Source organism: Polypterus senegalus, chromosome 5, assembly GCF_016835505.1.
Source record: "Polypterus senegalus isolate Bchr_013 chromosome 5, ASM1683550v1, whole genome shotgun sequence".
NCBI lineage: Eukaryota > Metazoa > Chordata > Cladistia > Polypteriformes > Polypteridae > Polypterus > Polypterus senegalus.
Window position 1 is genome coordinate 156,479,817 of NC_053158.1, and position 21,539 is coordinate 156,501,355.

General features: G+C 37.6%; 1 protein-coding gene and 1 long non-coding RNA gene across 5 annotated transcripts in view; one reads left to right on the forward strand and one right to left on the reverse strand.

Annotated features, from left to right (window-relative positions):
• The window catches only part of adarb2 (adenosine deaminase RNA specific B2 (inactive)), a 788,873-nt gene extending 770,087 nt beyond the window's left edge, over positions 1-18,786 (reverse strand). Inside the window, exon 1 of the mRNA XM_039753536.1 lies at positions 18,405-18,786. Coding sequence (XP_039609470.1) covers positions 18,405-18,498 — 94 coding nt within the window. The 5' untranslated portion in view covers positions 18,499-18,786. The remainder of the gene's footprint in view (positions 1-18,404) is intronic.
• The window catches only part of LOC120529607, a 32,843-nt gene continuing 28,208 nt past the window's right edge, over positions 16,905-21,539 (forward strand). Inside the window, exons 1-3 of one of the 4 annotated variants that reach the window (XR_005633778.1) lie at positions 16,905-17,871; positions 18,218-18,547; positions 20,517-20,567. This is a non-coding gene — a long non-coding RNA (uncharacterized LOC120529607). Of the gene's footprint in view, positions 18,548-18,991; positions 19,478-20,516; positions 20,568-21,539 lie in introns of those variants that run through there. The other 3 variants (XR_005633777.1, XR_005633775.1, XR_005633776.1) reach the window with 3 other exon arrangements.

Consider the following 21,539-nt stretch of genomic DNA (forward strand, 5'->3'; position numbering starts at 1 on the left):
TCTCTTATATGATCGTATATTCTCCATGTACTTGAACGTGCCTGTTTCTAAACAATTATCAAGAAGACAGTCAGAGTAGGACCAGACTGAATTATATTGAAATTCCATTATGGCAAAATTTACATAGATAATGGAGTCATGCTCAAAGTCCATTGTACATCCTTAAATGTGCTCGCTGAAGGAGTTGGACTTTTCTCCATCTATAGGGCTTCGTTTAATGCCAATCTGATCAAAATTTACTTTTGCATTCAAAAGTGTTAGCTTTAACTGCCACGTTTCTTTGCAGACCACAAGCCTCAAAAATCCCCAGGTCTTTTTTTACTACAATCACTCTCCTGCTTTTTTTGTGAAAATCATGTAAAGAACACATCATTTTGGCTTAAGCAGCAGTAGATTATAATACCCCTGAGTTTACTCCACTTCAACTGATAACTTTGAGATGCCTTTTTTTGTAGGAGCCTGGTAATGTATTCTACTAATCTCTTTAATACCAATAAATAGTGTAGCAATGGGGAAAAAAAAGATTATAAATTATTAATCACCTTATTAATCAGTGAGTAGAACTTTACCTTATCTCTAGAATTTGCAAGTTTGGGTGAGAGAAGAAATGATTTTGCCTTACAATGGCATTTCAGATGTCAGGCAGAAATTGAGATGATCATTCCAACAACATATTGCACTTGTGCCAGCTCCTCCATAGCCGAGTGTTGGGCAGGACCTGTCCGTGCTGTAGGTTATATTAGGATTCTAGTCTCCTCTCTAGCCCACTCAATTTAACTTCCCTTATAATCAGAACCATTTGACTGCCTAACTACTGAGAAAAAGGAAAAAAAAAATCTTAACTTCTCTGCCTACTTAAACCCTTCATTAATTTTATCTAAAATAGAAAACCATACTAATGGGAAAGAAGAAGGCTTTAAGCTGCCTTATCCAATTTGTTCTTATATATTTAAAATAAACCTATCGGCATCATCAATTCAAGCTTGCCTATTTTTAAAATTCAGACCGTGAAGTATTAAATAATATTACTACAGTAAGTACCACTTGGCTTCAAGCACTTAAAGTCACAGTGCATCGTTGAAATAAGGAAAAAAAAAAACATTTCAGATTTTTCTAATGGGCTCTAATTTGACAATGCCCCCCATCAACCCCAAACCATCCTTTTTTTAATAATACAATTTATGTCTGACTGCAGTTAAGGTTGGCGCGTCACCTTGAAAGATTTGTAATAATGTTTTAAATATGTAATATGCCTGCATACATTAGTGCATTTCTTTACTCTTAAGAGCCGAATAAATGGATTTTGCTGTATTAAAATGAGACAAAAGAAGGCAAGATAAAGGACTCCAAAAGTCTTATTCTTAAATTAGATATTTGATCAGTTAGACCACTTACTGAAATAACAAAACAAGTTGCAAAATGCAGGAAAAAGTTTAAAATAAATAAATATAAGCTACAAAGAAAATGGCATGGTATAGTAATATCCACAATGCTTGGCTACATGCATTAAGTATCAGAAAGCCTGGGAGCTTAAAAACTCCAACAGCACTACATTCACTATTAGCAATAGAATAATTTATTTTTCCGCCCAACCAAAGGCCTGGAGTGAGACATAGTTTCTGTTTAACAATAATCCTTACTGCTGTAGTTTGGAGACCTTCAATGAAACAGCCCCTCAGAAGTATATATTGTGAATATTGCCTTACTAACATCTTTGATAACTGTAGGACATGAACCGAGGTTATGCTCAAAGCTGCTGCCATCAGGAGACCTCTCAATGAAATAGTTCTAGCAATTGTTCAGCCCTTTTGGACACACGGGGACTCCAAAGGAAAGCGGCTGAAGGATGTTGCACTAAACTGGAATTGAAAGTTTAAACTGTGTACCTGTTAGGCTTCTTCAGATTACTTCTTTTCTGCACTTCACTGCTGTTTAAATTCACTTATAGAGAGTCAATCTATTACAGAGGCAGTTACTGCTGGACAGATGCCTCCCCTAAATGGGAGGTACTTAATTGTTGGATATAAACACACTAGCCTTTAACAGCATGTCCTGCCATCCGAGAAAAGAAGGCTGTAGTATGAGGCGTATTCATAATGCTTTTGGCTGCAAGAGTAAAAGAAGGATGAGAAAAATAAGTAAATAACGCACAGGCTTACGTGCTTCTATGCTTATATGTAACTTGTATGGTTACATGCCTATTATATACATACTTGAATTCTTACATAACACTTTATTGAAGCAGAACATTCTTCCTTATACACAATATTTTGAACAAACACTGTCGTCATTAGTTTCCTCTTGCTTTTCTGCATCAAGAAATTTAAACTTTTGGTCGCAAGGCTGCTCTAGACCAGGAGTTTCCAACCTGGGGTGCCTGGACCCCAAGAGTGTGCAGTAAAGAGGAAGACTGCATTGCTATTCACCAGAATTGACTTAGGCGCGTTGTCCTACTTTATTGGGGTGCAATCAGCGTCTTGCAGTGTGCTGTCATTGTAGGTCATTTATTAGTTAGTGCTCCTATTCCATGATATGAAAAGAATCAAGCATTGCCCACACAATTGTGACCTGTGAATGAGCCACAGCAATGACCTTCATTTATTTATTTCTGTATTTATTTATTTTAGGAGAATGGAATTTGGACTTTGTAATAAGAAGGTTGATGTCTACTTTTTTTCTGTGCAAGCCCAGATCGTGAAACATTAATCATTTTGAGGTTTGAATGATATTTTTGTCAGAAGAGGACAAGGGGGACCAAATTGGATGAAACATTCTGCTGCTTACAGTCAGCCCATCTCTTTTGCTGGTGGCCCTGGCAGTAGTGCAAAAATTTTAACTGTGCGACACATCTGTTTTTGAACTGCAATGTAGGTGTTATCAGGGGACAAAGCTTGTCAACTGTGTTTCATTGCTTAGCAGTGCACTGGCACCCATTGCTTCACGGGGGTCTACAATTTCCCAAATCCCTAGATCATCGATCGTGTGTCATTTCCTCATGATGCTTGATGCTTTGTGGTCTACCCGGGGGTATACCCCGGATTGTCAAGCAAGTGTCTAAGCTTCACAGATAACATATTTAAAAGATTACTGAGACTTACAAATGCTCAATTTGTATTTAAATTTTATACACTGACTTAAAAGATTATTTTTTTAGTTCAATTTGTTCACCTGCAGTACTGTATGTGGTTCAGGTTGACTTCTTCATCTTCACATGTGATATTACTTTTGTAGGGGATGCAAATATAAACATTTTGTAGGGGTGTTGAGCATCGAAAAGGTTGGGAACCACTGCTCAAGACCAAGTAGCAATATGCTTGGCCATGTGTAAAATAATAGGGATGACAAATAATGTATCTATCCATATGGCAAACCCACTTTATCCTGAGTTGAGTCCCAGGGAAACTGGAGTACTTCCCCTCAAGCGTATGGCACAAGTCTGCAATCATTCCTGGACAGTGCAACAACTCATTGAAAGGTGAACACACACACACATACATACACTACATACTATGACAGACAGGGGGCGCTATCGCTCCCTTGAACCCTTGCCCAAGACGCCAGACACGAGGTAAAAGTCCAAATATTGACTTTATTATTATTCTACAGCGCACAAAGCACTCTCCTCCCCACTATACTCATTCAATACACAAAAGCCAAGCAAAATTACACCTTTTATTGGCTAACTAAGAATATGACAATATGCAAGCTTTCAAGGCAACTCAGGCCCCTTCTTTAGGCAAGATTTAATAAACCAATCCACCACTCCCAGTCGTGTTGCCACCCTTCCACCCAGCTCAGCTCGTCGTCTGGGAGTTCCCACAGTCCTCTTATAGTCCTTGACCCAGAAGTGTTTCGCCCTCTCTGTCCACGTGACTAGGAACACTTCTGGGTCAGATAAAAATCCTTTTTCTTCACCCCAGAAGCACGTCATTCCTCTTGTCCATGTGACTCGGACATACTTCCGGGGCGTGGGGAAAATAATCTTTGCTAATCCCTGCAGCTCCATCTAGCGGCCCCTGTGGTATCCAGCAGGGCTGTGGATGAAAACTCCATTGTCCATAATTCCCTGCTGGTATTCGGAGCACCTCCATGCTGCAGGGAGGGCTCCATCTGGCGGCCTGGGGGTATTAGCCAGGATGACTGCCCGGCCATAGACAACAATACCAAAAATATTTAAAGTTTGCAGAACACTGGAGGTGAATGAAATAACACATGTGTTTGCACGCATTTAAAAAAATGAATGCAGCAATACAGTTACAAACACATACAAGTGCATTAGCTTCAAATTTTACATTCTTTACATGAGTTGTCCAAATTGGAACTTCTGATATGTTTTTTTTACTGTTTGCAAATTCACTGCATTCATTTCCGTATGTTGTGCACTGCATTTATTTACATAAGTTGTGTAGCTTTATGCTACTCTGCATGGGAAAATATGTGCAAGATTCACATGTGTGAAATCTTTAAGTGCTGTCTGTGTGTTGTACATAGAAATAAGGACATCCAAATGCACATACGCAAACACCAAGGAAATTTACAATTACTAAATTAATTAGCAGTTTGTCTTTATCGCTGGACAACAACTCTCAAACTCAAATATCTAACTAAGTGTCGTGAGACAACTGTACTCCTCCTTCCTAAAATATACCCTTGAGTGTTACCTGTGATAAGTGGCCTATAGCATAGGGCAGGTTTTTAATAAAAAGTCAAGTCCCGAGTGCAGGCTCAGTACGGGTGTAGGTGGGTGCAAGACGGCACTATTCCGGCTGATTCTGGATGATTGGCTAATCACGAACTCGCATGCAAATGCACGTGGATCGGTCAGGTGCCGCATGCACACCTCAGAGTGGGCTAGGGTCTCATCTGCATCTGATCGGTCATTATACAGGAGCCTGTACAGCACAGAAGGGGAGAAGAAAAAGTGAAAAGAGAAGGAAAAAACAAGCGAAAAGGACAGATAAAAAGAAAGAACAGAGAGAATAAAAAGGAAAGACGGGAGAAAGAAAGAGTGAGAGGCAAAATCTGGAGAGCCCATGTAAAAAAAGAATGGAGGCAGATGGTCAGGAGTGAGCATCAGGGAGAGGAGCCTGGGGCTGAAGAAGGGGTGCTGCTATTTAATGATGCTGTGGAGTAGGAGTGGCCTGTTAAGTGGTATCTCCCGCAGATGCCAAGGAACTGGCAGCGGGAGACAAGTGTGTGGCTCAGCACAGCACTCCAGGGATGCAGAAGACCTGGCAATAGGGAACCAAGTCAGGAATTTAAAGATGACTGCACCTGTCGGCTGGGCATCTCCTCCACTGCAAGATTGCGCGTGGGGTAAGCAGAAGAGATGTCAGGGTTTAGAAGGTTGTATTGAATTATGAAAGAACTGTCTCTGGATTTTAACCTTATTTTATTGGATGTATTTATTAAATTTAGACTTTTTAACCTCCACATTTTAACTGGTTTTACAGATTATTTATTTATTTATTGAAGATTTTGATGCACTGCACTTTTCAAACACTTTTTTTGGATTGGCTTTGATAAAAGCAATGATACGTTTAGCAACAACCTACTGCTGGATGTGTGTGTCCTCATTTGCTCAGCTCATCTCGGTCTATGACTGTAAACGGGTCTGGATGGAAGAGGCTCCTGGATGCAACAGGGAGTGTGGAGCTAACCTGGACTGTTAGGCTATCATACTGCATGCATTAAGACCTCTTCACTTTCTGCAAACATTATTCTGTTGCAGATTTAATTTTAAATGGATTAATTTTTTCCCCCATCAATCTACACTTAATAACCCAAAATGACAAAGTGAAAAGACGTTTTCAGAAACTTACTTATAAAAGTCAAAAACTGAAATCAATCATCTATAGAAGTACTGAGACTCTTTGCTGTGGCACTCCAAATTGTGGTCAAGTGCATCCTTGAGATGTATCTACAAATCCCTGTTTATGTAAAGTCCAATAATTAACACTGCATGTCAGGAAAAAACTAAGCCATGAAGTCCAAGGAACTCTCTGTAGATAATACTGTGGTGAGGCATAAATCAGGAAAAGTATATAAAACCATTTCTAAACCTTTGAGAGTTTCTAGGAGGACAGTAGCTTCAATAGTTGTGAAATGGAAGAAGTTTGGAATCACCCATGCTCTTTCTAGAGTTGGCTACCCAGCCAAAATGAGTAACTGGGCAAGAAGGGTCTTCATCAGGAACGTAACCAAGAACCCAAATGTCACACTAACAAAGTTTCAGAGTCTTTTGCTAAGATGGGAGAACCTGTCGGAAGGAAAAGCATCTCATCAATCATATGAAAGTCTTCCTTACATTAGTAAAAGGCAAATGACAGCCTGCTTGGAGTTTGCCAAATGACATTTAAAGGACTTTGAGAGCATAAAGAAAAAGATTATCTGGTCAGATGAGATAAAATTGAACTATTTTTTGCTGAACTCCAAGAACTATGTCAGACAGAAACTAGGTACTGCTTATCACCTGGCTAATTCTAACTCTATAGGGAAGCAAGGCGACAGACAGGGACAGAGAGACTGGTCAGAAAAGAAAAAGGGATGAATGCAACTACATCTAGAGAAGTCCTTGAGGAAAACCAGATCCAGAGTACAAGTGACCTCAAACTGGGGCAACAGTTCAGCACAGTGATGACTAGAATCATACACCCAAAACAATCCTGGAGTGGCCTCGGGACAAGTCTCTGATTGTCCTTGAGTGGCCCTGCCAAAGCCCAGACATAAACCCCATAGAAGGTGTGAAGAGACATGAAGATGGCAGTTTCCAGAAGCTTCCCATCCAACCTAATGGAGGTTGAAAGGATCTGCCAGGAAGAATAGATAAACTTCTCCAAAGCCTTGTAGAGACTTACTCAAAGTTGTAATTATTGCCTCTACAAGGCACTGAACTAAGGGTCTAAACACTTCCATGAATGAGAGATTTCATTTTGTAAGAAATGTTCAAACCTATTTGAAATCATGTTTTCACTTTGTCATTATAGATGGATAGAGTGTAAACTGCTGGGTAAAAAATGTAAATTTATCCATTTAACAATTAATCTGCAACACAATATAGTGTGCAGAAAGTGAACACGTCTGAATACTTTCTGGATCCACTATATGCTTAATGTTGCCAGGATACTCCTGCTGTGACCCTGAATTGGATTAATCAGAAATGAAAATGTTACATTCCGTTTTTAAGTGTTTCACTGCATTACACTTTCTCTGTGACACTTGTTCCCTCAAATTTAGTGCCAATATGGCCTTGAACTCCTCCCTTTTAATCCATACACCTGTAGGTTGGCTTCCTTCAAAGATGTAATCACTTGGTGGTAGACATTTTAACATTGAAAACACTGAAACTAAAAAAATAAGCTTCATCAAATATCCTCCAATGAGCAAATATTGATGGAATATCACTTGGTGGTACAACGTTTAGTAACGAATATATTGTTTAAGTATGAATTGTTTTTAATTGAGACAAAAACATCATTGGATTGTTATATGCTTGAACTGTTATTTTTTTAGCATAGTGAAGATAAACAAAACATCTTCTTTCTGTGCATGTCTATTAATTACTAAAAGTATCTGAGGACACATACGATGGTTGAACAAACTGGTTTTACATGTAACTACAGTGTCAATATAACACCGGGACAAAACACCTTCACAACAAGCTTAACATATTTTTATATCTTCTGTCAGTTTATCAATCACCGATGATCTGTCTTTTTTGGTTGCTTTTTCATATTCTCTTCTTTGTTTATAACTACTAAACTCCTGTTATTCATTTTACACAGTTATTAAAAGAGCAAGAAAAATTATGACTCCAAACATTCATTGCATGCAAGGGATATGCAACAAAGCACAAAATACGAATGCTTTAATGTACCTACCACTGCTATGTCCCAAACATTATTTCCCTGAAATGGAGGGACCATGTAAAAAAAGTGTGACTGAAATGTATGTAAATACCCTTATATTAAAGTCTGCATTGTGCACTTTAATTACTATAATCCTTTGATTCGGAATTTTAAGCTGTGGAGCAGAAGGGTAAATCAAGAAAAAAATATATGTCTTTTCCCCAAATGTTATGGATGGTAATGCTTGTTTCTTTGTTCTTGTTTTTCATGCCCTTCATATTATTACATTTTCATTTTTTTTATTAATCCATATTATACTTCTTAGATAAGCACACAGCATGGTGTCCTAATGCTTAAAAAATCTGTCTCACAGCTTTAGAGACTTGGGTTTAATTCTGCCTATCTATTATTGTTTCACTGTATAGAGGTTGTCTGTTCTTCCCACATTGACACAGATTCCCTTCCATATTCCAAAGATGTGCATGTTCAGCTAACGGACTGCAGTTTCACACCGAGCTGGTTACTTCTCTACACCCAATATCATTGATATAGCTCCTTACAAAGCTACAGAGGAAAACAAGAGCTGCAAATTTGAATATGAAATGAAAATAATTATGTCTGACACTCAGAACTATGGGCGGTATGGTGGAGTAGTGGTAGCGCTGCTTCCTCACAGTAAGAAGACCAGTGTCGGAGTCCTGGCTACTCCCTGTGTGGATTTTGCAAGTTCTCCTCATGTCTTTCAGGTTAGGTGAATTGGTCATAGTAAATTGGCCCATGTGTGTTCACCCTGCAACAGACTGGCACACTGTCCAAGGTTTGTTCTTACATTATAACCTATGCTGGCTGGAATAGGCTCCACTGACCCTGTTTAGGATTGAGGGGGTTAGACAACGACTGACTGACTATATTTTAATTATGCTATAAGACCTTGACCACTTTAATACTTGGAGGAAAGGTGAATTGGAATTATACCAAAATCTTTTACTCTTGCATATCTACATGCACTTTTCGACAGAGTCTGTCCTGTTTATTTACTCTTAGCAGCTGCTTTTCTGTGAGTTATTGCTCTAGTGCTCATAAATTTGCCATTTGGAAGAAAATGATTAAGTAAATAAAATGTCACACGACTCGTTACTGGAGATTCAACTCGATAGCTACATTAGCTCTGTCCTACCCTGGAGAAAGGCTACTTGTTTGCTTTCCTCCTTTCTTTTTTAACACCTTAGCCAGGCGATTACCTCAATAGCTCAGCTGTGTTATTGAGACATTTCAGCGTGAAATTTGTTTTTCCTCGCTGAACTTTAAGCAGAATTTCAAGTGCCAAGTCTCAAAAGCCAAGAGGGGCTATTAAGAGATAATTACTAATTATGCTAATTTGCAAAGTTGTGCTATTTCTTTCCTTGGTCATTTTATCAGCAGCTCTCTTGAGAGAACAGTCACTATTCAATGTTAATAACCTTTTTCCCCCCCCGTTAAATGTTCGGTGGAGGACAAAGTGTCCTAAACCTGGAAATATTTTACAATTAATCTGGATGTGGCTGTGAATTTGATGACACTTTTACAGAACGGCAATGTTAATGACCTTCATTAACCTTTTACATGCCAGTCATGTTTGATCATGTGTCAATGTGCTGATTCATCACTAGCAGAGCCAAAACTTACCCAGGTTTTATTGCATAGGAGGGAAGGTTTGTACATGAAGTGTGTTGATTGTGAAGCGGCAACACTACATTTTACGATTCACATTGTTCTGAATATTAGTCTGCAGGTCACCTACAGCTATAACATATATAAAATTAAATAAATGAATATAACATTGAAAAATAGATTTTGCCATCAACACAGGTTTAACACTGCGGTGAATTAAATTAAACTTGCCATGAAAAAAGCAATGCTTGTTTATTATTAAATAACATTCTCTTCTCTTTACACACCTCCTCACTAAGCCCTATCATCTAGTACCATTTTTTTTTTCTTATCAGTGCTATGCTGATGATACATACCTGCATCTGTCATTCCATCCTGACGACAATACTGTATGGTATCGGCTAGAATCTCTGTATGTTTCACTGATATTGCAACCTGGATGAAGTAACACCATCTCCAGCTAAACCTGGAAAGACGAACCTTCTTGTTATCCCTGCTTATCTGTCTATTCAGTACTCCATCTCTGTTCAGTTTGGCTCGTTGTCATTAATACCCACCAAGTCTGTATGCAGTCTTGGGGAGGTAATCGATAACCAGCTGTTCATCAGAGGCCATGTTGCTATAGTCTCTTGGTCTTGCAGATTCACTTTGTACAACATCCACAAGCACAAACCAAATCTGACAGAGTATGCAGCATAACTCCTGGTCCAGACTTCGGCATTGTCACGTCTGGACTACTGCAACTCTCTGCTGGGCAAGAGTGCCTTTATGTGTCACCCAGCCACTACACAGGATTCAAAATGCGGTAGCACATCTGGTGTTCAACCAGCCGAGGTGTGCACATGTCACTCTTCTTTTCAGCTTACTACGTTTTCTTCCTGTAGCAATGTATTAAGTTCAAATCCTTGATGCTTGCCAACAGAGTAGTCAGTGAAGACACTTCTGAGGTCCTATGTTCTTTCTTGACCTGGCACAATGAACTGCCCACTTCCATTCCAAATTCTGACTATCTCAATACGTTTAAGACATATTTGGTGAATTTATTAGATTTTATGTTTTATAAGCCAGGAATTGTAACTAGCTTGCATTTTGTTCTGAGCTCTTTACTTGCGATGATCAACTTTGCAAGCTTGTCCTGAAACACTTCTCGCACGTAGTCCCCAAAAATTTGTATAAAAGTGTTTGCTAAGCAAAAAAATTTAAATATTCTTAACACTGGCAGAATACATTTAAGCAACTTTACACATTTTAAAGTATCCTTTTAGATATGCCAAAATCAAAAGTTAATCATGTCTGAAAAAAAAAAAAACAAATAATCAGCAGAAGTTGTATTTTTAAGGCAACAAAAACAGTCATTTAGTGGATAACACGATAAACCGTAATCTCCACACCCATCATTCATTCATTATTCCAAAGTGAAAACTTTCTTAAGAATCATATCACTATAAAACCTAAGTTGACATGAAATGAAATGTCAGTCTCATAAATGAATGTGAGCTAATTTAGCAAAGTATGTATAGCAAATCAAACATTTTGGCTAGGCAGAATGTTTCGATGTATATTTCAAAAGCACTGACCAGTTAATTACTTGTATTGTCCGAATGTTAAACATATATTTATACATTTATTTCTCATTCAATACGGCTGCATATTTGTGAATATGTAATGCGTTCTTTTGTCATTGCCTTTAGTAGTTTATGTCTTCTGTGCCATTCTATCATGTACTACATTGCGCTACGGTTCTGCACTAGTGGGACTAGCAGCAAATCTTCTTTGCTAAACTATAAGGTAGAGTGGCAATGAACTGATTGTTAGAATTATATATATATATATATATATATTATATATTTTAGTAGGGAATCAGTCCTTGACCAAAGAATACAAAAAACATTTTCAGCACAGAAAGACAGTGAAGCAGACTTTAAACTCATATTTAAGCACGCAAAGACACTTGTAAACCTTGTAAAGATACTTTCTACTGTTTTGCTTTCAGCAGTTTTATTATAATCTATTCTCTATTCAGCTAAATCATATGCTAAAAAGTCTGATGAAATTCCTAGTTTTCATACAGTTGTTTGGCACCTCAGAAGAGCGCCCTGAAAATATTTTGAAGAGGTGTTTACACATACACATTTCCGACCATAAGCAGTTGGCTCCATTTATGAATGGGTGTATATATTATATTCAGGTCTGTGTGTTGATATTGCACATGAAGAGGACCAAAGCTCTTTATGAATATGCCATTTCCTCATCTTATATGCATTTTGCTCACCTCCTTTCGCTTTTGAAAAAAATTAGTTATTGAGTTTCTATGATGGCTTGCCACAGTAAACCCAAATGTAAAATTAAAGTGAAGGTTATGCTGAGGTAACAATAAGAAAGTGAGTGCTCAGCAGATGTCTCGACTTACTTGTCTACATACAGCAAGAAACACCAGCAGCACAGTGACCAGATGTCGAAATGTTTATCTTTTAAATTGCAAACATACAATCTGACAGATGCAGCAACAGAACTAAGCCAGACCCAAAAGAAGTCAGCATGTCTGCTCTCAGCAAAGCAATATAAAACAGTGCAACTCCTCCACATCCCAAACACAGTAAGTACCAGTCCTGTGATGCCCCTGTCTCTTCCATTTTACACGGCCAGTGGTGACAGCCCCATGCTTTCTTGGTCCAAGGAACACATCGGGTTTACTAATCGGTTTTTGAGCAGGCTGCTGTGCGCCTCACTGACCTGGATCCCCAGGCACTGGGAGTTCTCCACCACAGGAGCGCGTAAACAGTAATTGCTACATAAATTATGTGACACTTGGAGACAGCTTCTGACTCAAAGCCAGATTTGTTGGTGAAATGCTGGATTTATAGAAAAAAAAAATCCAGTGATCTTCTTACTTCCCTTGCACAGGAAGAGAATGAATAAAATAATACCATACATTCATTGTTTTTTTTTCCTGTGTAGAATTACATAAAAATATAAGAGAAACTCTCACAATATACTAAAATATATTCAAGTATATACAAAATTACAAAAATGCTATTATCAAATCTTATTGGATTTTAACTTTCACATGATGCGCATTTGTTTTACTTTCAAGGCCACTAAAATGTGTGCCAGATAATAATTCCGTCTAAATGTATTATTTGTTGCAAAAAATAAAATCATGCTTCCTGGACAGACTGTCGTCTCATCTTATGAGGTTAACAAACAGCGGCAAATGAAATCTAAACTACTTTCAAAATATAAATTGCACAAAAATGGATAAAAAGCTGGTATATTCTATGAGGTGTACTTACTAATGACGATGGATTCAGTATTATAGAGAATATGATTCCTGCAAGTGTACACATGTAAATGTGCAAAATCTTATTTTCATAACGAATAACTGACAAATTAGCAGAGAAATTTATAAGATGAACCAAAAGCCACAGGAAGGTAGAAACAAATACAAGGGTATCCTCCAGAAAATCATGGCGGGAAACTATTTGAGTTCTTTAACTGTTTGCATTTTCATTGGTGTGCAAACGTTCACCGACACCTGCAGAGAGGCTGCCCTTTTTTTGGATCCTACTTATTTTAAAGCACTGACCGAAAGCTGGTCCACTCTCTGCAGGCAAACCTACCCTCCAATACTTCCAGCACCAAAAAGGACAATACTCTATACAGACCTAATGAAATCAACACAAAATCTTCTTACATCCTTTGAACATTTTTCTTAATATAAAACCCGCACTATGATAATCTACAGGATTTGCAGGGGATAATTCCAGCAAATCCCATGTCCGTGTAATCCTGAAGTGCTGACCACTTGCCAGGAGGCCTATCAGAATAATTGTTTAGGCTTTCAAGGGGATGAATCTGCATTAAAACAATATAAAGAGAACTGCAGTTTAATCTCCATTATTCGTGCAATTGTTAAAGAGAGCAATTTATTTAAAATATGAGCATTCCTGGTCAACAACTGATTTATACACCAATGCAAGGACACAAGCCATTGAGTCACTTCCGGCATGTGGTAAGGTGCTTTGAAATGAGAAAAAAAGTATGAAAGATTAGCGACGTTCTTTTTCAAATACATAGCGCATAGTAAGGTTGAGCCCTGGAAAATTCCAGTACTTTTCTGGAATATTAAGGGAACTTCTATGATGCAACTAAAAGGTGCCTAAAATAACTAAGATTATTGCATATGCTTAGATCTTAATTATTTTAAATTATTCTAAAACCCCCCAAATGCTTTAAAAGCAAAAAAACGAAAGTACACTGCCAGCCCTACTACATTAATAGGAATTTCAAATTGCCTGATAAATTGAGCAAAAAGACCTATTTCTTTTAATAAAAATGATGACACGATTTTTTTTTATTTGTAGGTGGGTGTCACAAATTACTCTTATAAAAACACCTCAGGAAGCCAATTACTCAAGCTTTGATTTCCTAAGATGTCATTTAAATGTTGTAATTGCAAAAGTGTTGCGAGCTTTTAAGTGCTGTATACAATCTCAGTTTACTAAGTGCTCTTTAAAGGTTTAAAAGCACAAAGTGGAACCCGCATTTTTAACTACTCAAGACTTTCAGCAAATTACAATTTTGAAACTAGTTTCTTGAATAAAAAGTATTAGTTCATTAGCACAAACTCCCATTATCAATCAATGCATTGAGGTAAAAAAAACAAAAAAGACAGACAGGAACCTCCCATCACACAGAAATACTTAGGGAACCTGTTTTGTATTTCATTATCTACAGGGGTCTATTTTTTATTGGGTTTACTTATAATATAGCTCACAGACGGGTATGGAAAGAGTGTGGAGATAAAAAAAACAAACCTATGGGATGTTAAACTCATTGCATTCCTGACTGACCTGTTTCTTATTGTAATTTGCGATATCTATAAAATAATAAAAAGCGACTATGTTTTCTCTTTAAGCAGCACCCTTCTTGTACATCTCCTTTCATTCAGCGATACTATCAGTGTTGATATGGAAAACATTTAAATAGATAACATGACAGCTCCAAGCACATCTCTACAAAAATACAGTGTCTGGTTTTTCTGTTTATTATAAGCACTGCCTAATGTTCTGTAACCAATTTCATTATATCCATTATGTAAATACATTTTCTTCTATTCTATTTGGTATTTATTGTCCCTCCTGTGTAAAGCATCTGGATTTTAATTTCTTGTACACACAATGAACTGAGGTACAAGTTACATTTAAACACTGATGCAATTATAAAGAAACTGTTTAATGAGTTTGAGGCATACAAATGTTAAAATGGGAAAGAGAATGAGAGTATTGTAATGAGGCCAGCATTATATCAACCACACTTGTAAGAAACCAATTTTTCAGGCACTTGTCACATGGTGGAAAACTATACAAAATTAAATAAGAGAATTGCTCTTCTGTTTGAAAAAGTATTTTGATACACGCATTCATGCCCAAACACATGTGAATAAGCAAAAGATGTTAACCATTTATCACTACTACCACTTTGAGATAAGCATAAGACACAGAAGCATATTTTCAGACTGCACAAGGAGTTACTTATCTGCAAGTATGCACATACATGTAAAGTGTTTCTGTATGCATGTTCAGACATATATGTATTCTGTGAATGCACTTTGACTTGATTTATACATTATAAAAGTAAAAAGGATGGCATGGTGTCATACCAAATAGCAAAGCCTTCTCTTTGCGCATGGAACCCTGTTCAGTTCCCGGCTTTCTTGCATTCTGTGTGGAGTCAGCAGTGTACTTCTTCTGCTAGTGTAGATTTTCTCTGTTTTCTAGTCGTGCCATTAGGTTTACCAAGATCTCTGTACCATTAAGGAGTATGTGTCTGAAACAGTATGACTTGCAAAACACTGGCATCTGGATCACCACAGCTGGTTCATACTGTGTGACCAATGCTACAGTAATGTGATCTGGCTGCCTGCTATTCTGCAAAGGATAAAGAGAGTACAGAAAATGGATGGTTGGATATGAGCATATACTAGCCCCATCATATATCATAAAACCTATGAAAAAAAAGTCCAACTGTTTCTTCTTCTTTTATTGTACAAAATACAAATGTTCACTAATAAGTGCCTTTCGGTTTTTCATAATTTTGGGTTGAGCATTATACATTTTGTATGTCAGTCTGTTCGGATTTTCTGAGCACTTGTCGAATGGGAGATTCTTTCTTTATTATGTTCAGATAAACTTGCAGCTATTGCTATTGAACACCAAATGCAAATGAGTCCTCTGCAATTTAGCTGAATGCATGGTTTAAAGCGAGATAAGGACAAGAAGAAAATGGTGTTACCTTTTTTTTCATACAACTGTCCTTAATAACTGCAAGATAAATAGTCAAGGGTATGGGGAACAAATTATTTGCACCAAATGTCCTTCAAATCAAATTATGCTGGCCTTTCTTTCTTATTTTGCTTTTTAATATAGTGATAATTTTCCACACCGCAGAATCTTTGTGAAAACAAAAAAATGCATTGCAAAATGCCTGCTAAATGTGTTCAATTCATTTTTTTTACCCCTCCAGCCACAAAAGCCTCATCACTATTAGCAGATTTGCAATATTTTAGAAAACAGATCCATGAATTCAGTATTTCTCTTTCTCAGAGAAGAATTCCAGCTGAGGGATGTAGTGCAATTTAAAACAGATTCTATTACACAGAGAGGCAAAAATCAGCAGTACTAGCTAACCGAAATAAATAAATACAGTAGACGAAAGTGTCCGCTTGCTACAGCTTTAATCGATTTAATTTTATCAACAAATCCAGTCCTTCCCCTTCAGCTGTCAAGGAGTGCGATAAGCGAAGCGAGTCTTGAAGCATGGCACAGGCTTGTCGTAGAAAAGGAGCTGTGTCCCTGAACCCAGCCGAGATGAAACATGACTATTTATTATTTTGGCATTGCAGGAGGATGAAAAGCCAGAATGGTTCCCCACCTCTCGCCCCGCGCAATCTTTCTATTCCATTAATTTTTCATGGAATTTCATTTTTCAATAACCCTACTCTAGTTTTCCACCTGGGATACTTCATTGTTTTTCCTACTCCCCGTGACCCCAAGATAAAGCCCCATTACCCCCATTTTTCAAATCAGTCAATGGTTCATCTAGTTCACATTAATTGACGTATATGAGCAGAGCACAGACTTACATACATTCACATGATGCTTATACAGTACTTTAATTCTATGACAATTAATGATGTATTAATTTATACAATATCATACTAACCGACTTTATCATCTATTTCTGGCACTACTTAAACTGCATTGTAATGATTTTATTTTTACGGGAACATTACATTTCCTGCAGTCATGGCTTATTAACACAACATTTATCACCAGGTCTTCTACTACCACTTCATTAATATATCTTTCACCTTTTTTTAAATTTATTGAAATTGAGCTCCTTATTCCTTCTGACTCTGTGCCTCAAAATCATCTGTGTCACATCAAATCAGATTTACTAAAGTGAGATTAAGAGCAGTGCTGATCTGACAGTGGTGATTTTGTTGTGCACCTGGCTGTTATGTTTCTTCAAGTAGCTATTTTCTTTTCCAGTCACTTACTTTGAGACATATCCAAACTGAAAAAAGATGTGAGTGCTCTTAGAGAACATTGTATCATTTGTCCTTTTAACACCATTTATTACACTAAACTGTCATCATCAATGGCAATATTAGATATGTTCTGAACACAAAGAAACGTCAGTATTAACTTCAAGTGGGCGTGTTTACAAGTCTTAAAGGTGTTTTTTTCTATTCGGAGATGCTGCATATGTAGTGATCTAATACAACAATGTACTATATACATTGATTGGTGTGTATGGGTGGTTTTCTTTGTTTTGTAATTGTTAAATCGTTTAAATCACTGCGATACACACAAGCCGTGTGCTAAATGATTTGCAAGCTTTGAAAAAGTTTTAACATACATCAGAAAAATGTTCCAATTATTAAAGTAGTCTCTCAATTTGTTTTACCACAGGAAGCTTGTCATAACTGTCAAGGGAATTTGGTTCACTTTACAATAACTAGTCACCTGCTTTCCATTGCACGCTCACTGTTGTCCCATAACCTGCGAAGACTCAACACGTACCGCACAATGCAATTTATCGGGCAGATCTGTTAATAAACAAAGGCGTGTGTTTGACGGTTTCAGCTTCTAATCCGAGATCTGAATCCTGGAATACGAACTACTGAATCTTTGAAATTCTTAACTGCACAGTAAACATGCATCCCGATGCTTTCATAGCGAATGACAACGCGCGCATTCAGTCGGGCTCCACGTCCGCTGAAACAACCAACACGTGCATCTTAACGCCCAGGTGAACCTGAAAACCTTCCACTGTATCTGCATATCGGGATGTGTCTGGAAGCTTTAAGGTAGGACTGACGCTCAATACGAGATGCTTTCTTTGTCCTTAAAAACCAATGGGCAGGGCAGTTATCTTCAGGTAAAGCACATCGACGTAAAACTGCAGGATAGTTAGTTTTATGATGACGTGCAAATTACAGATAAGCAAGCAAAGGTAAACGACATTTAGCACAAGAATCTTCTTTGAGCAAGTTAATGTTTCGTAATACTGAAACTGCTCGTCTTTCCGGGACAATCATTGCGTTTTGCTACGGCCTCGTTAATCAGTCTTTCTAGTCAAATGGTTTCACGCGCTCGTCTAGCGAAGCGCTCCCCCAGGTTTTCACCGGCTATGCTTCTTTTTTTTCTCAACAGGCAAATAGAAGAATCGGGAGAAGGCACAGGAGTTAACAGCCCGACAAAGACACGCAGCCCAATGCCCAAGAGGCAGCCAGCAGACGGCGATGACAGCACCTGAGCGCAGGATGCAAAATGCAATGTACGTGGATGCCATTCTGTCCCTCTCCGAGGTCATATTAAAGAGCGACGTATAGAACTTTACCTTTCCGCTTGGACCGCCTCCTCCTCCTCCTTTTGAACTTGCCTCTGAGTTGGCTGTTTGGAGCCCGAGTGTTGTTCCCAAGGACCGATGCCATATCAATGTAGCCGTGACAAGGTGGAACAAAGCGCGCCTTCTTTCTTCTCGTATGTCCTGCTGCCTTCTTTTACTTTGTTCCCCGACTTATTCTTCACAATGTAATTCTCCGTTCCTTTGCCTTGCGCTCGTCCTCCACTTTGAACAACTCTTCTCTCAGTGCTGTACTGCTGCTAAACTCACAAGCGTTAAGTCGATCCAAGCATTGCAGCGCTGATACGGCTCTCACGAAAGTCTCGCAGGGCTGTAAATGCGCTGCTCTAGTTTCTGCACCTCTGCTTTTTTCTTTTTTTTTTTTTTTTTTTTTTTTTGGCACCAGCCACTTTGAAGCCAATCATGCAGGAAGCCCATCTATTTGGTGCCGTAAATTCTAATTAGATCCAATCATGGCTGTCTCTAGACTCTGACATCAGCACCACTCCCACCTCCCTCCTACAGTCCATCCCTGTCAGCTTGCAAACTCAGCTCCTCTTTACACTGAATGATGTCTGAGTTGTTAGAGGAAAATGTGACGGCACTTGTGGATACACGCGGGATCGAGGAGCTTTGACGCAGTCATTGCGTTGTAGACACCTAGCTTACACATCAGTTTGGAAAAGAAATGACATATCCCTTTATAAGATTTATTCCTGTAAAAAGTGCTGGCACCGCTGTGTTGTGTCTCTCATCCTGGATCTCGTATTTACCTCGGGTACTCAGGGTGTCCGTCCGCACAAAAGTTAAACTATCCCGCATCCGCTAGGCATACGATCACGCACACTCGTGGCTTTTTTTATCGTGTCAGCCACATTGTCACTTTGTGCATGTTTTATCTAATGGATGGGATACTGGATTGGATCAATTAAACCGACGACGTTACAGCACCTTTCCTTCTGGAAAAGTACAATAATGTTTAGCTTTATCCAAAAGATGAAAGCCGTTTCGTCATTCCAACAACTGAAGGTCGAGTTTATGGCAGTCTAAAGCATCAAGGATTTTTGGTAAAGAAACGGGAATGTCTGCGCTATTCTGAGCATGTATTGCTGGTGTGTCTAAAAGCATTTAATTTAACTCTTGCTGTAGATAATACTTCTTTGACCATTTTTAATATAAAAATCTCTCTCTTTCTCTTCAGGACGCTAACAATTTAAGATAGACTTTTGGTCTGATAATTACACTTTCAAAGACATCATTTTCCATTTAACATTTCCGTTACACGAGAGGAAGAATATGAAAACTAACGCAACCAAATTTTAATTGTTTATTTTGGAACAATAAACTTTTCGGCTATTCTTTAGTCACAGATAATTTTCTTCCTTTATGTGAAATGGTCTTCTGTGAGTATACATGGCATTACTGTTGGTGATACTATTTTAAATATATATTTGTTAACTGGTACTTTTTATTTCCTGCTTTTAACACATTTTACATTTTCATGAGTTCAAGTAGATTACTACATTTTTCACGAAGAGAACACATTGAAAATATGCACTTTTAAGTCAAGTATGGTATCCCTGTTGGAAGTCTTACATCTTGAATGATTGCAAGCACAAATACTTTGTTAGTCTCTTCCTATTCATATATGTACTCACTTTGTATGTGTTGTTTATATATCATAAAGAGATTTTGTAATTGCATAAGAGTTATAAATGTATTTGTTCACATGGGACGGCACTATATAATATAAACGGAAGTGAATTACTACACTAGTGGGCTCATATAGTGCGACTTAAATTATGCATCTTGGTTTGAGTATTTTCTTTTATCCGTCTCATTTTATTTTCCGAAGCAGTTTCTAGAGTCGCCCAGACTTTTTTATGAAACCAGTGACATAATAACATAATACCAGTAAGATATGACACAAGGGGGAAAAAACGAGGGATATCTATACCTAATGTAACCATTAACAGGAATATATTACTAAAAAGTATTTAATGCCATGACTGAGTTCTTGCAACTTTTAATATTAAGTCTTTACAAAATAAATGTTTGCTAACTGAACAAAACTTTTTTCTAATTTTATGTTTTAAACCTTTGCAGTTGCACGTGCATTGTGATCTAATCATGGAGACAAAACTGGATCATCCATAGGTAAAACATGTTATTACATATATATATATATATATATATATATATATATATATATATATATATATATATATATATATATATATATATATATATATATATATATATGGAAATAGGTGGCCGATTGGATACAAAGTCCTCGATTTTTTGTGTTCTTATTAATGTGCCATCCCCGTTTTCACGTGACAGCATGTGTGTAACATTTTATTTGTGAGATTGTGGAGAAGTAAGGGTTTCTGACAGGTCGCAGTACATAGCAGAAGAAAACTGGACATTTTGACTTCTAACCAAAGAAGCAAGGGTACAGATTTGCTGCCGGTTGTGCTAGAAAGTAAAAATAACTCGGCACCTCGGGAGCACACGCAGTCGCTTAAAGCTGTGTCATTTGTTCTGAATCTCAAGAGCAAACCCAGGTAGACAACACTTAGATTTAATCAACAATGAGTCATTTATTTCTGAAAAGCCCTGTAGCTATATTGGTGAAAATTAAAAAAAAGATAAAAAGTAGGGTTAGTAAGTCATCAGTCCCTCAAAATAAGGAGAACAAAAAGGAAACTAGTGTAGGCAACTGTCAAAAGGCATATAAAAAAAATAGAAGCTGCGCTAATTTAGCTCATGGAAACGTTACACTTGTTAATATAAATGAGTATTAAAGTGCAGGTGTTACATTACAGATTTACTTTCAGGAAGGAAAATGAGACTCAGCAGGGAAGTTCATCGCGTGTATAAAGAAGACACACAACTTATGGATGGCATTGGTTTTATTATTATTTTACAACAGCAATTATAAGAAGCGAGTAATGTTTTCTATTGAAAATCTGTGATTTTTCTTTAGAAATTAAACAATAAGCATATTTTATTTAACGGCTGCAAATCAAATTTACTGTCACTTCAGTTTGATAAACTGTTTTTAACTATATTTATGTTTTAGAATGGAAAGGCAGACTATTGAATACTGAATATGCTGTAACAGTC